Below are 12,561 nucleotides of genomic sequence, written 5' to 3' on the forward strand. Positions count from 1 at the left end.
AGAGCAGTAAAAGCATGAGACCTCAACCTCTAAAGAGTATGTGGATGGGCACTTGAACAGTCATAACGTTCAAGATTATGTGCCAAATGCCAGAAAGTGAGATTCGTGTGGACAGGTCACCGCAGACTTGATGGGCCAAAGAGCCTCTTCTGTGATGTACAATTAAGTGTCTATAAAAGACTTAGACTCTGGAAAGGTCAATCTTACGAAAAATATCGTAACTTCGCAAAAGTGGACTGGATACACCGGCTTGAAAGTAAATCAATGTCAGAGCGGTGAAAGACATTCATGAAGGAGCAAAAGGAGAATACAAACTAAATATAATCTGACAAAGGAAAGGGGTGGACTCAAATCTGGATACCCCCATCAGTCATAACCACACAATGCAATGACATCTCAAAGATCATACAGAGTAAGTTCAAGTTTTAACAAGTTCATACTAAGAACTCATAGTTGCTGAAATCTTAGAGGAATATAAAATGCCCAGGAGTGAAATTATGAAGGTGTATGGAAAGCAAAGAGTGGGCATGAAAATACACTGGTGAGCATACCTGCAGAAAACCCAAAAGGTTTTATCTTTATAAATGCATAAAAAGCAAAAGAGAAAGAATAAGTCAAGAGAAGCTATGGCCAATTATTTCTATGTGTGGAGATAGCAGGCATGGGTAAGGTTCTTTGTGAATCCTTTGCGTTTGTTTTCATGAATCAAATGGATAAAGCAAACATTTTAGTTGAAGAAGGACATGAAATATTAGATGGGGTAAAAATAGCAGGGAGTGTTGAATTGGGAGGAGAAAATGTTTTGCATTCTTAAAAGTCCACAAGGTCTGGATGAAATGCATCTCAACCTACTTAGGGGGACAAGTAAAGAAATATCAGAAATCATTTTCCAGTGTCCTCTGGCTAGCTGTGGTGCTAAGCGGCTGCTAATATTAGAATGTTGTTGAAAAGAGAGAAAGGATAAGCTGGGGAATTACAGCTCAGTCTCTGTGTGGGAAAATTACCGAGCAAGACTTGACAATGTAAATCATTTAGAAAGGCACAGATTAACAAAAGTCAGTATGGAATAGTTAGTCGGACACAGTTTTTTTTAACTGTACTGAATATTTTGCGGTATCACAAGGAAACATCAATGATGGCAGTGTGCTTGAAGTAGTCTACATAGATTTTAGCAACAAGGTTCCACATGGCAGACTCATCAGAAAATCAAAAGCACATGGAATCCATGGAAAAGTGGAAAGTTGGATCCAAAAACAGCTCAGTGGTAGGAAGCAGAGAATTATGGTTGACTGCTTTTTTGGGACTGGAAGGTTATTTGCTATGATCTCAATAGTGGGTTCCTTGCTGATGATATATTAATGATAGAATTAAATGTAGGCAGTGATTAAGAAGTGCTTAAGAGATGGTGCAAAAATTGACTATGATTGATAGTGAGGAAGGAGTTTAAAGATATCAACCAACTGATCAAGTAGGCACAAAAATTCTAAATTAAGTTGAATCTGGCGAACTGTGCAGGTAATTTATTTCAGAAGGAAAAACAATACCAGATTGAGAATGCCCAGAAACAGACATACCTGGGAGCACATCTGTAGATCTCTTAAGATAGCAGAACGGGTGGCTAAGGTGGTTTTCGGGGGGCGGGGAGGGAAGCAATAGTGGATAGCTTCCTTCATCAGCCATAATTAGAAGTCACACGATACGTTACCAACAGGTTTATTTGAAATCACAAACTATGAAATCACTGCTCCTTCATCAGGTGAATATGGATTTTTTTTGTAATTATCTTTCTGCCTCAATTAATCAGATCACAGGTTATCCCTTCCCTTGCTATTTAACTGTTGACACTTTACTCACACCAAATGATACTTCTGATCACCTGCAAAGACTTGTTATGCAGCAGATCTACATTCCACTCATACTATTTGTACTATCTTTTGACACTCTTAATTACCTGGAATTATCTTTCAATTATCTCTAAATAGTGTTTGCACAATCCCCTCCACTTCACCTGATGGAGCTGTGCTCAGAAAGCTTGAGATTTCAAATAGACTTATTGGATTATAACCTGGTGTTGTGACTTCTAACCTTGTCCGCCCCACTAGACAAAATCTCCACCGTCACCTCCATTTTATTGGACATGACCTACCCAGTAAGATTAAGGATGAAGAATGATTGGATAAACCAAAGATTATTACTTGCTTAATTTGGAACATAGGAGCCAAGGGTAGATTTAACTAACTTGAAAAAACCCAGGTGTTTTACGCAGTGGATTGGAAGGACTAATTTCCATTATCGTAAAAATTAACGAGGGGATAGAGACTTAAAATAATCAATAGAAAGCTACAGGGGAGTTAAGACGCAATGTTCTCCCAAAAACTGTATATTAAGTTGAATCTGGAGAAGTGTGCAGGTAATTTATTTGAGAAGGAAAAATAATACCAGATTGAGAACGTACAGAAACAAATACCTTGGAACACATGCTATAGATCCCTTAAGAGAGCAGAACAGATGGTGACGGTTTGGAGATCTCTGCCTGAAAGGACTGTAGCGTCAAATGCTGTCTTGGCATTTGAAGAACACTGGAGCACTTCAGATGGTATAACCTATTGAGCTACATGCTGAGAGCTGAGAGAAGATATGAAACTAGGATATATAGAGTGGGAATGGACATGATGGACTCAACAGCCTCTTTCTGTTCTATAAATCTGATTCTATGTATTTGTCATGCTGGATTCAAGTTAGCCTACTTAAAATGCTCTTAATTGTGGAAACAATTTCTGAATGACACTAATAATTAACGCAGCCCACTGAAAATTCTTTTGAAGTATCAACATAAATTCTGCATTTATGGATTAATTAAAAACAGATTACCCTGCCGAACTTTCAAAACTCCAAGATATATTACTCACCATCTCCTCGTCCTCAGCCAGGACCAAGTCATATGCACTAAGAGCTACACAGAAGATGATAGCAGTAACACCCTCAAAGCAATGGATCCATTTCTTTCTCTCAGATCGCTGTCCACCGACATCAAACATCCTGCAGATGGGAAAAAAAAATCGATACAACCGTTTAAACTTTCAAGTTAGTGCTTGTGGACTGATCAATTTTAAAAAATATTATTGTAATCAAAGGACTGATCCATTGCATGGACATTTATTCCTGCAGCTTGATATTTGTTCATTACATAAATTCTGATTAAATTTGTGAGATAGCGGTATTTTAAATTTTGAACTATAACCTGCTGTGATCAAATCTCGTTTGACTGGAGAGTTTGAAAATATGTGATGTCAAGTCTTTAAACTTCAAATTGCAAAATGAACTGTGAAACTTTACATTTGCAGGTAGTTGCTGAGGTAATGTTGACTGTATTACAGATTCTACTAGACAAAGACAACTTTAATTCAGACCTCCAGTCAAAGACCTTTACATTCTCTCAAATAGTTTAGTCATCAAAATAACCTTTAGTACATTAAAGCAAGCCCAGTGAACACTGGGTCAGCAGTGGTATTTCTTGGGTAATGCAAATGCTGAGCATCAGTTCTCAACTATGTGCTACAAACATCTCCCATCAGAATCTTTCATGTGGTTTGTTTGATAGTTCTATACACAAGGGCCCATCAAGCTGGGATAAATATTGCAGTCTTTTATCACATCATTGGTTCATTTGTCTCTATTTATTTTCACAATACAGCCGAGACACCAAATCCCATGGAGTGAGAGTACTCAGTTATATTTGTTTAACCATTCATGGAGCATCTTTAAAGTAGCTAAACATCCCAGCACACTTAACAGTGAGTGAAACAATACTCAAAAATGAATTGCCTGAATGCTTTGTAATTTGAAAGAAAAAAACGTGTTCAACAAAGTAGTAATACTCTGCATCGGACTTAATTTTGTGCATGCACCTGTGGAGAAGTTTGCAACATATACAGTTCTGGCTAAAGCTGGAAAATTGGAACTGCTATCTTGGTGCTGTTCCATTTATCAAAATGATCTGTGGAATATGGCAGTCATCCCATATATCCTTCTGGTGCTTCATTCAAGAAAACATTATTGTTAATTCTGTGTGACATACTAACCCATTCTCTTCATGCAGGAGGTGTAGTCACTTGTTCGCGAAATCCTGTACAATCTGCCTTATTGTGGTGAACAAGAATAAAATGAACTGGGAAATCTCATCTATTTGTAAAAGCCTGGACACAAAACCAAAGTAGAGGTTCTGTTCTGACTGGCATGGCTTCCCGACGTTAGGCTAACTTAACAGTGAGATTAATTCAGGAGTTGATCATACAAAATCTCACCAGCAGAGATATTGATCAGAATATGGGTTTGACTTTTAAAACAATACTTTAGGCTATGACTTGGAGTTCCGCAATATGCTTGTGTTCCAATTTTCTTAGCCACGAGGATAATTCTTATTGGGAAATCATTTCAGCAACCCTCTGGGAGGACACTTCAAATACCATTCTTTACGCATGAACCAAAAGTACTAAGGTTCCCTGGTTCTAACCAGAAACACAGCCCAAGCCCAAATCTGTCCTCAAGCACATTCCGAGCCACGCACTTTCCAGCTGCGCAGTGAGCAAAAGCTGAAAATCCAAATGGCACAGGACAATGAGGCTAGGTGCGGCACCTTGGTGCTGACTGACTAACTTTGGAATTTGGGACTAGCCTTATGATTCTATGGCAAACCGTATATTTACTGGATTGAAACATTCAGTCCATTGTGTCTGTACCAGCTCTTTGAGTCAATTATTTCTACGCCCAAGTCAATACATTTATCACTACAGAAATGATACGTACTGGGGGTGGGTGGGTGGGTCATTTTCCCATTTAAAAAATGAGAACACAATACGGAAATGTCGTTACACATAAAGCGAATATAGACCAAAGGGACAGCATCAATTAGGCCAAGTGAGAGTTGAATTTTTATCACCAGATGCTTTCATTGCGCACAGGAGTTTAGGTTCTTGTAAAATAAATCATGAATTGTGAAACAATCTCTCCCCTGTACAAGCTGGCTATATTGTAACAAGTACAGAACAAGATGTTACACGACCCTTCTGATCATGTGAAAGGGAGCTTCAGTGCTAAGCTCAGACAGTTAGAATGGTAAGCAGTATTGAAGAACATTGGAGCAACCAAGGAGTTCCAATGGACAATAAAGTGGAACATAGAAACAGAAGGCGACGGTCAATATATCAGAGGCATAAAATTCAGACAGTTAGATTATCCTAGCTTGGGTGATGCTGTCAACGCTAACCCAGTATGGCTCATCATCCAACCCAGGTCAGCTTCTGTGCTGATCAGATCTGTTACCCCGCTTTTTGCAAAATACAACTTGTATCAAGCTTAAGCACTGTGAATAGAATTGATGTTATTTCAAACAAACATATAAACTGTTAAGTTTTTATGACAAACAAATGACATCTGGTAGTGAAAGTAATCAGCAATTCAGTCTCTGCTGACATTCATAAACCTTTGAAGCTTCTGTCTTCATGCTCGTGATATCATTAGGGCAACCGAATTAAATTACCGGCACAGACTGTCAGCCATCTATTGATCAGATAAAGGAGACTATCTTGGAAGACTGCACTGAAAAATAACACACTCAGAATGAGCTGAACGGTCAGTTATTGCTGCAAGAGGACTAAAAGCAACGAACCATAGGAGCTGTTAGCATTTAAGGCAAGTCTTGACATTCCTATCAGAATACAATGAGGTTTTGTACTGGTGCAATTGATCCACAAATTAAACTTGGCACATCTACAGAACGCAACAGTACCTTCAACTTTAAGTCTGTTTTGTACACAAAATTCTAAATGTATTGTTAACTACCGCCTTTGGAGCCAAGTGAAAGATGCCTTGAGATATGAGCAAACTTTGTTTATCTACTTACATTCCACTAACCTTGTGCTTTCATGTCCATTAATTATTTTATTTCCTCCAAACAGCTTTAAATAGTTAAACATTTACACACAAACATGTTCCACACAACTTTGACAATAGGGTATTTCTCGGGAGTAGATTAGGTCTGTTGTCACTGCTGGGTGAATGTTCAGGAGCAATACCTTTCAAGGATTGAATTGGAAAACACATGTATTTGCTTTTGATCCAGAGGTTTGATTTAACGGAGAGGAATAAGGTGACTGGGATAGTTGGGTGGGTGGGTTGAGATCTCTCTTTCCTTTCATTGATGTCAAACCTGGCCAAGGTCATTGTTATAACCTGATCTCAAGTAAATGACAATCAATCAATCAAGAAACATAACTTCCGAAAGACTGTTGGAAGTTAAGTAAGGCTGCCTGCAGGCACTATATGAGCTGTCATTATATTTCAGGATCAGCAATGTGTAGCATTATTTCTATTAACACAAGCCGCAGTGTTCTCAAATTGTCATCATAATTCCAAAACATGTGGAATGAAACAAGTATCTAAAAAAATGTTATTGTTTTACACAACACAAACTTGGTGTAAATGGAATCTAGCATTTTATTTCTAATGACGGGTCACTTGACAAACATTAATGTTGATTTCTCTCCATAGATGCTGCCAGACCTGCGGAGCTTTTCCAGCAATTTCAATTTTTGCCCCAGCAATTTACTGACCAGGTTATATAGACCAAATGTTGACAAATCACAAATAAGGTATCCAATTTGCAGTAGGACAGCCCTCAAACCAGGTCACAGAGTTTCATTAAGTAATAACAGATGGGTGGGGACAGGGAAGAAATTACCAAAGTATAAGATAGTGGGACAAAGAGGTCAATTCTTATCTTCCAATGTTTCAAAAGGATTTGAGGCATTTGTTTTTCACTCAGAGGGTGATGGGAATCTCATTGTGTTTCAAGAGTGGTAGAAGCAGAAGCTCTCACATTTTGGAAGTATTTTGATGTGCACTTGTGGTGCCAAGGCATAAAAGGCTATCGGCCAAGCGCTGGGCAAGAGGATTACAAGAGATGCTTAAAAGACTTTTTCTGTTCTACAGACTGCTGTGACTTTAATAGAAAAAGTCACCAAGAAACACAGGGGCAAGATTTTATTAGCCTGAAGTGAGGGACGTGTAAGCATCCCTCTCACGATACCTAAAAAATCATCTAATTGAATTCTTCCATAGGACCTTTTTCCACCTTTAGTGTCATTTTCTCTATCACAAATATAGCATGTTCCTTTCAGATATTTACTTAAATTGAATATAACAGCGCTGACCAGATACAAGGCACAAGTGAGGACTGCAGATGCTGGAAATCAGAGTTTAGATTAGACTGGTGCTGGAAAAGCAGAGCAGGTCAGGCAGCATCCGAGGAGCAGGAAAATCAATGTTTTGGGCAAAAGCTCCTCAGGTGCTGCTTGATCTGCTGTGCTTTTCCAGCACCACTCTAATGGTAATTTGCCAAGGCTACCGTTAACAGCACCTTCCAAATCTGCATTATTAATTACCAGAACGACAAGGGCAGGAGAAGCATGGGATTACCACCATCAATTGCATGAGACCATAAGAGGTAGGTACAGAAGTAGGCCATTCAGCCCATTGAGTCTCCTCTGCCACTCAATGAGATCATGGCTGATCTGATAATCCTCAACTTTGTTCCTGAATTTTTGCTATGATCTTTGCTTCTCTTCATGATTAAAAATCTATCGCAGCCTTGAATACCAGTTTCTGTAGGAAAGAATTCCCGAGATTCTCTACCCTCAGAAAAGAAATTCTTCCTCACATGTCTTAAATGTGTGATTCCTTATTGAGATTATGCCCTCTGATGCTACAATCTTCCATAAGGGAGAAACAATCTTTTTGCATCTACCCTGTCAACTCCCGTAATAATCTTGTGTTTCAATAAAGTCGTCTCTGATTCTTCTAAGTTCCAATGGGTACAGCTCCAATCTACTCAACCTATGCTCATAAGACAGTCTTGGTATCTGGCTCGTCGACGTTCTCTGGACTGCCTCCAATGCTAGTTTAGCTTTCCTTAAAATAAGGGGCCCAAACTGTTCACAATATTGCAACTGTGATGTGACTAATGCCTTGTATAATTTTAGCATAACCCTCCTACTTCTATACTCCATTCATTTGAAATAAAGTCCAAGTTCCCTACTAGCCAGTGAACTTGGATGCTAGTGTTTTGTGTTTCATGGACAAGGATTCTCAAATCCTACTATTCTGTAGCTTTCTACATTTAAGTAATATCCAGCTCATGTATTCTTCTTGCTAGAGTGCATAACCTCACATTTTCCTATATCGATACCCCTCTACAATCTGAATCATTCTCAGCACTTTCTTCCTTGCCCATCTATTTTTGTGTCATCAGCAAACTTGACTATAACACATTCATATTTATCAGCCATGTCATTCGGATATCATTGCATGCTCTCTTCTGAACCACACACCATCTAGACTTGAAATTATACTGCATCATTTCATTATCACTGGCAATTAAGGATGGGCAATATATGGCCCAATTTGCCATCAACACACATCCTAGAACAAATAATAAAAATGAATTAATTAGCTGTTAACAGTACATTACTTATTTGTGGGAGAAAGCATAAGATAAAAGCTAATAATGAATGAAATTGCCATGAACAGATATTTACCATAGTGAAAGATCACAACTGGTCTCAATAACATTATGTCTCCCTGAATGCAATGTAGATTAGGGATAGGAGTGATAAGAGAGCATAACGCAAAACACTAATAATAAAGACTGAATGTTCTTAGTTTAATTTCCCAGAAACCAGAAGCAGATGGCTAGATTACACCATAGATTGGGTGCGACAGGAATATTACAGTAAAAATGAGTTAAATACAGGAGCTCTGCTTATCAATAGTACTTCTCACTGTGGAGACAACTCCCACGACCAGGCATTTGTTTAAGTTAATGGCACGTCGATTTTCAGTAGCACTTCTTACATGCAGAGGATGTCTTGGAGCTTTGATGAGCAGTAGGAAAATACAAATCAGGGTGGCAAAAGAAAAGCTACAAATGCTTCTAAACTAATGTACATATCACCAATGCTCAGTAGCAGCAGTGTGTACTATCTACAAGATCCTCTGCAGAAAGGCTGCTCTGACACCACAGCATCTAGAAAGGGCAGGGACAGAAAATAGATGGCAAACCATCACATGCAAATTCTCCTCCAAGCACTCACCATTCTGACTCGGAAATATACCCATTGCTCCTCAACCTTCATTGGGTCAAACTCCTACAACCTCCTCCACAATGGCATTGTTGATTTACCTGCACCAAATGGACTGCAGTGGTTCAAGGTGACAACTCACCATCATCTTCCCCAGGGCAACTGGGACAGTCAATAAATGCTGCGTCAGCCAGCAATGCCCACATCCCATGACTGGGGGAAAAACGTGGCAGTCCTTGGAAATAGGTGGTTGTGAAAGAGTAGCTTTACTTACAATACCCAAATTTGAAAGAACAAATTTGGTCAATTTCTCACAAACTGCAGTGAGAAAGCATACAAAAAAGGTAAGAGACTATGATAAAAGTATGTTTGAGAAACTCATGTTAATGGATAATCTACTGCATACTTCCCCCACATCAACATTGGGAGACAGTTTTAAAATCCTTTATGCATCATGAGTTCAAGAATACGCAGGACAGCTCAAGCTAAGCATAAAAGGATATAGTGTCGACCATGACAGCCAGTGAAAAGTCAGTGCAGAATTAAAGAGAGGTCTGGGTTATGGACATGAAAATATGTTAACAGTAAAAAGTTTTAATTGCGCAACAACTATCTGCCAAATTCATCAACCGTAATGATTAGATGATTAGATTAGATTACTTACAGTGTGGAAACAGGCCCTTCGGCCCAACAAGTCCACACTGCCCCGCCGAAGCGCAACCCACCCATACCGCTACGTCTACCCCTTACCTAACACTACGGGCAATTTAGCATGGCCAATTCACCTGACCTGCACATCTTTGGACTGTGGGAGGAAACCGGAGCACCCGGAGGAAACCCACGCAGACACAGGGAGAATGTGCAAACTCCACACAGACAGTCGCCTGAGGTGGGAATTGAACCCAGGTCTCTGGCGCTGTGAGGCAGCAGTGCTAACCACTGTGCCACCGTGCCGCCCAATGTTGTGTATAACATATCTTTCTCTAAAAAAAACTCTTTTGGGTGAGCAGTTTCTAATTACAAGACAACGAGAAAACTCATGGGACAGGATTAGTCAAACAACAACAATAAATTAGACAATGATTATTTAATATAAATAACCTCCTGTTACACATTAAATGTTAATTGCACGTTAATTGTGCTTAATGGCATGCAGGTGGTGTGCATTAACTACAAATCCACTTATACTTCTTTAAACAGGAATGAACCCAATTGTGGTTCTCAGATTGGAAGATGAATTTACGAAAGCATGTAAAGATTGGCTCCAGTGCTACCTTTTGCTATCAGGCTTTCTAGAATGGAACATGAATTCTAAATTTTTCTAAAACCTAAATGCTGTTCATTCAAGGGTGTCAGTACATAGAATTCTGAATAAAAACAAAGTAAATTTGAAGGTAGATGTTCCAATAAATGCATTATTCCTTTGCTGAACATACTAATTTTAGTTATGTTGATAGATTAGAGAAGAATGGTTGTTTTACTTCGAGAAGCTTAAGAAATACTGCAATGTTCAAAATCGTCTAAACAGAGTGGCAGGGGAAAGACTCACTCTCTCGGAAGGGTTAAGAATCAGAAGATACCAGTATGACAAATAGGAAAAATTAACAACACAGCACGGTGGCTCAGTGGTTAGCACTGCTGCCTTACAGTGCCAGAGACCCGGGTTCAATTCCTGCCTCAGAAACTGTCTGTTTGGAGTTTGCACATCCTTCCAGTGTCTGGGTGGGTTTCCTCTGGGTGCTCCGGCTTCCTCCCACAGTCTAAAAAAAATGTACAGGTGAGAAGAATTGGCCATGCTAAATTGCCCGTAGTGCTAGGTGCATTAGTCAGGGGTAAACGTAGGAGAATGGGTCTGGGTGGGTTGCTCTTCGGAGGCTCGGTGTGGACTTGTTGGGCCAAAGAGCCTGTTTCCACACTGTAAGTAATCTAATCTAAGAACAAGATGTAAAACTTTTTTATGCAAGGAAAGTAAAGCAGTTGAACTAGCTAAGTGCTCTTGCAGAAGGCCAGCAGTAACACAATGGATCAATTAGCCTCCTCCTATACTGTAAATATCTATGAATCAGATCCATGTGCAACAGCAACCCTTCAGTATGAAGGAAACCTGGGTGACAAAGGAACGTTAGCACACAGTTCAAAGACAAATTCACAGACAGACAGTCATTGAGAAGCATACACCTACATATCCTTGACCTTTGAGGACCTTGCAAAGTTCTGCTGCAGCTCTAATCTTGCTTTGTTCTTTCAATTCCTTGATTTTTTTATAATTTTCTAAATCCAGGCTCATCTTTCCTTCAGTCAGGTTCTTCCACACCACTTGCTACAGTATCAAAGTGGCAAACAACATTCAATGTGACTATGGCAAAGGTAACCTTGCCCTGTCTACAGGCTTTGACCTGGTATTCCACACCACCTTTCCCCCGCCATCATCCAGGTGAGTGAGACTGCTCTCACCTGGTTCCAAATTTCTCCTTAGGATTCACCCATTCAGTCCCGACTTCTCACATACATGCTTTCCATTGCATCATCATCCAAAACATTGGTAATTTTCACATGTATAGTGTGAAAATATCTCCACCAGTTCAGCAGGTGGTACAAAGCAGAAGTGTACTGCCTGGGAAAGCAATGGAGGCTGGAGACTTTACAACCTTTAAAAAAAATAGGATGAGTAACTTAGATATAACATTCACAGAAGGGGCTGTTTCCATGCTGTATGGCTCTGTGATATGATTCAATCCCAGGAAATTGGAATTAGCGCACTTTTAGTGGTTGTTACATCAGTGCAAACTTGATGGGCCAAAGGGCTGTTTCTGCGCTCTACGAATCTACAAACCATCTCTTTTGTTTTTAGTTAACGAAGTAGATTTTTATTGCATCATATCCTCTTTGAATTATTGCAACAAGGTCTGGCCTATTAGTTCATTGAACTTCACTTAGAGTCAGAGGTGTACAGCATGGAAACAGACCCTTCGGTTCAACTCATCCATGCTGACCAGATATCCCAATCCAATCCAGTCCCACCTGACAGCACCCAGCCCATATCCCTCCAAACCCTTCCTATTCATATACCCATCCAAATGCATTTAAAACATTGCAATTGTACTCGCCTCCGCCACTTCTTCTGGCAGCTCATTCCATATATGTGCCCCATAGGTCTCTTATCTTTCCTCTCAACCTAAATTTATGCCCTCTAGTTCTGGACTCCCCTATAAGGTCACCGCTCAGCCTCCGATACACCAGGGAAAACAGCCCCAGCCTATTCAACCTCTCCCTATAGCTCAAATCCTCCAACCCTGGCAACATCCTTCTAAATCTTTTCTGAACCCTTTCAAGTTTCACAACATTTTTCCGATAGGAAGGAGACCAGATTTGCATGCAATACTCCAAAAGTGGCCTAACCAATGTCCTGTTCAGCCACAACATG

The 12,561-nt window shown here is 39.7% G+C and overlaps 1 protein-coding gene across 1 annotated transcript in view; it reads right to left on the minus strand.

The window, feature by feature from the left end:
* Window positions 1-12,561, minus strand: part of LOC140483631 (guanine nucleotide-binding protein G(i) subunit alpha-2) — a 241,975-nt gene that overhangs the window by 27,186 nt on the left and 202,228 nt on the right. Inside the window, exon 6 of the mRNA XM_072581933.1 lies at window positions 2,910-3,039. Coding sequence (XP_072438034.1) covers window positions 2,910-3,039 — 130 coding nt within the window. The remainder of the gene's footprint in view (window positions 1-2,909; window positions 3,040-12,561) is intronic.

The sequence above is a fragment of the Chiloscyllium punctatum genome, chromosome 12, assembly GCF_047496795.1.
Source record: "Chiloscyllium punctatum isolate Juve2018m chromosome 12, sChiPun1.3, whole genome shotgun sequence".
Taxonomy (NCBI): Eukaryota; Metazoa; Chordata; class Chondrichthyes; order Orectolobiformes; family Hemiscylliidae; genus Chiloscyllium; species Chiloscyllium punctatum.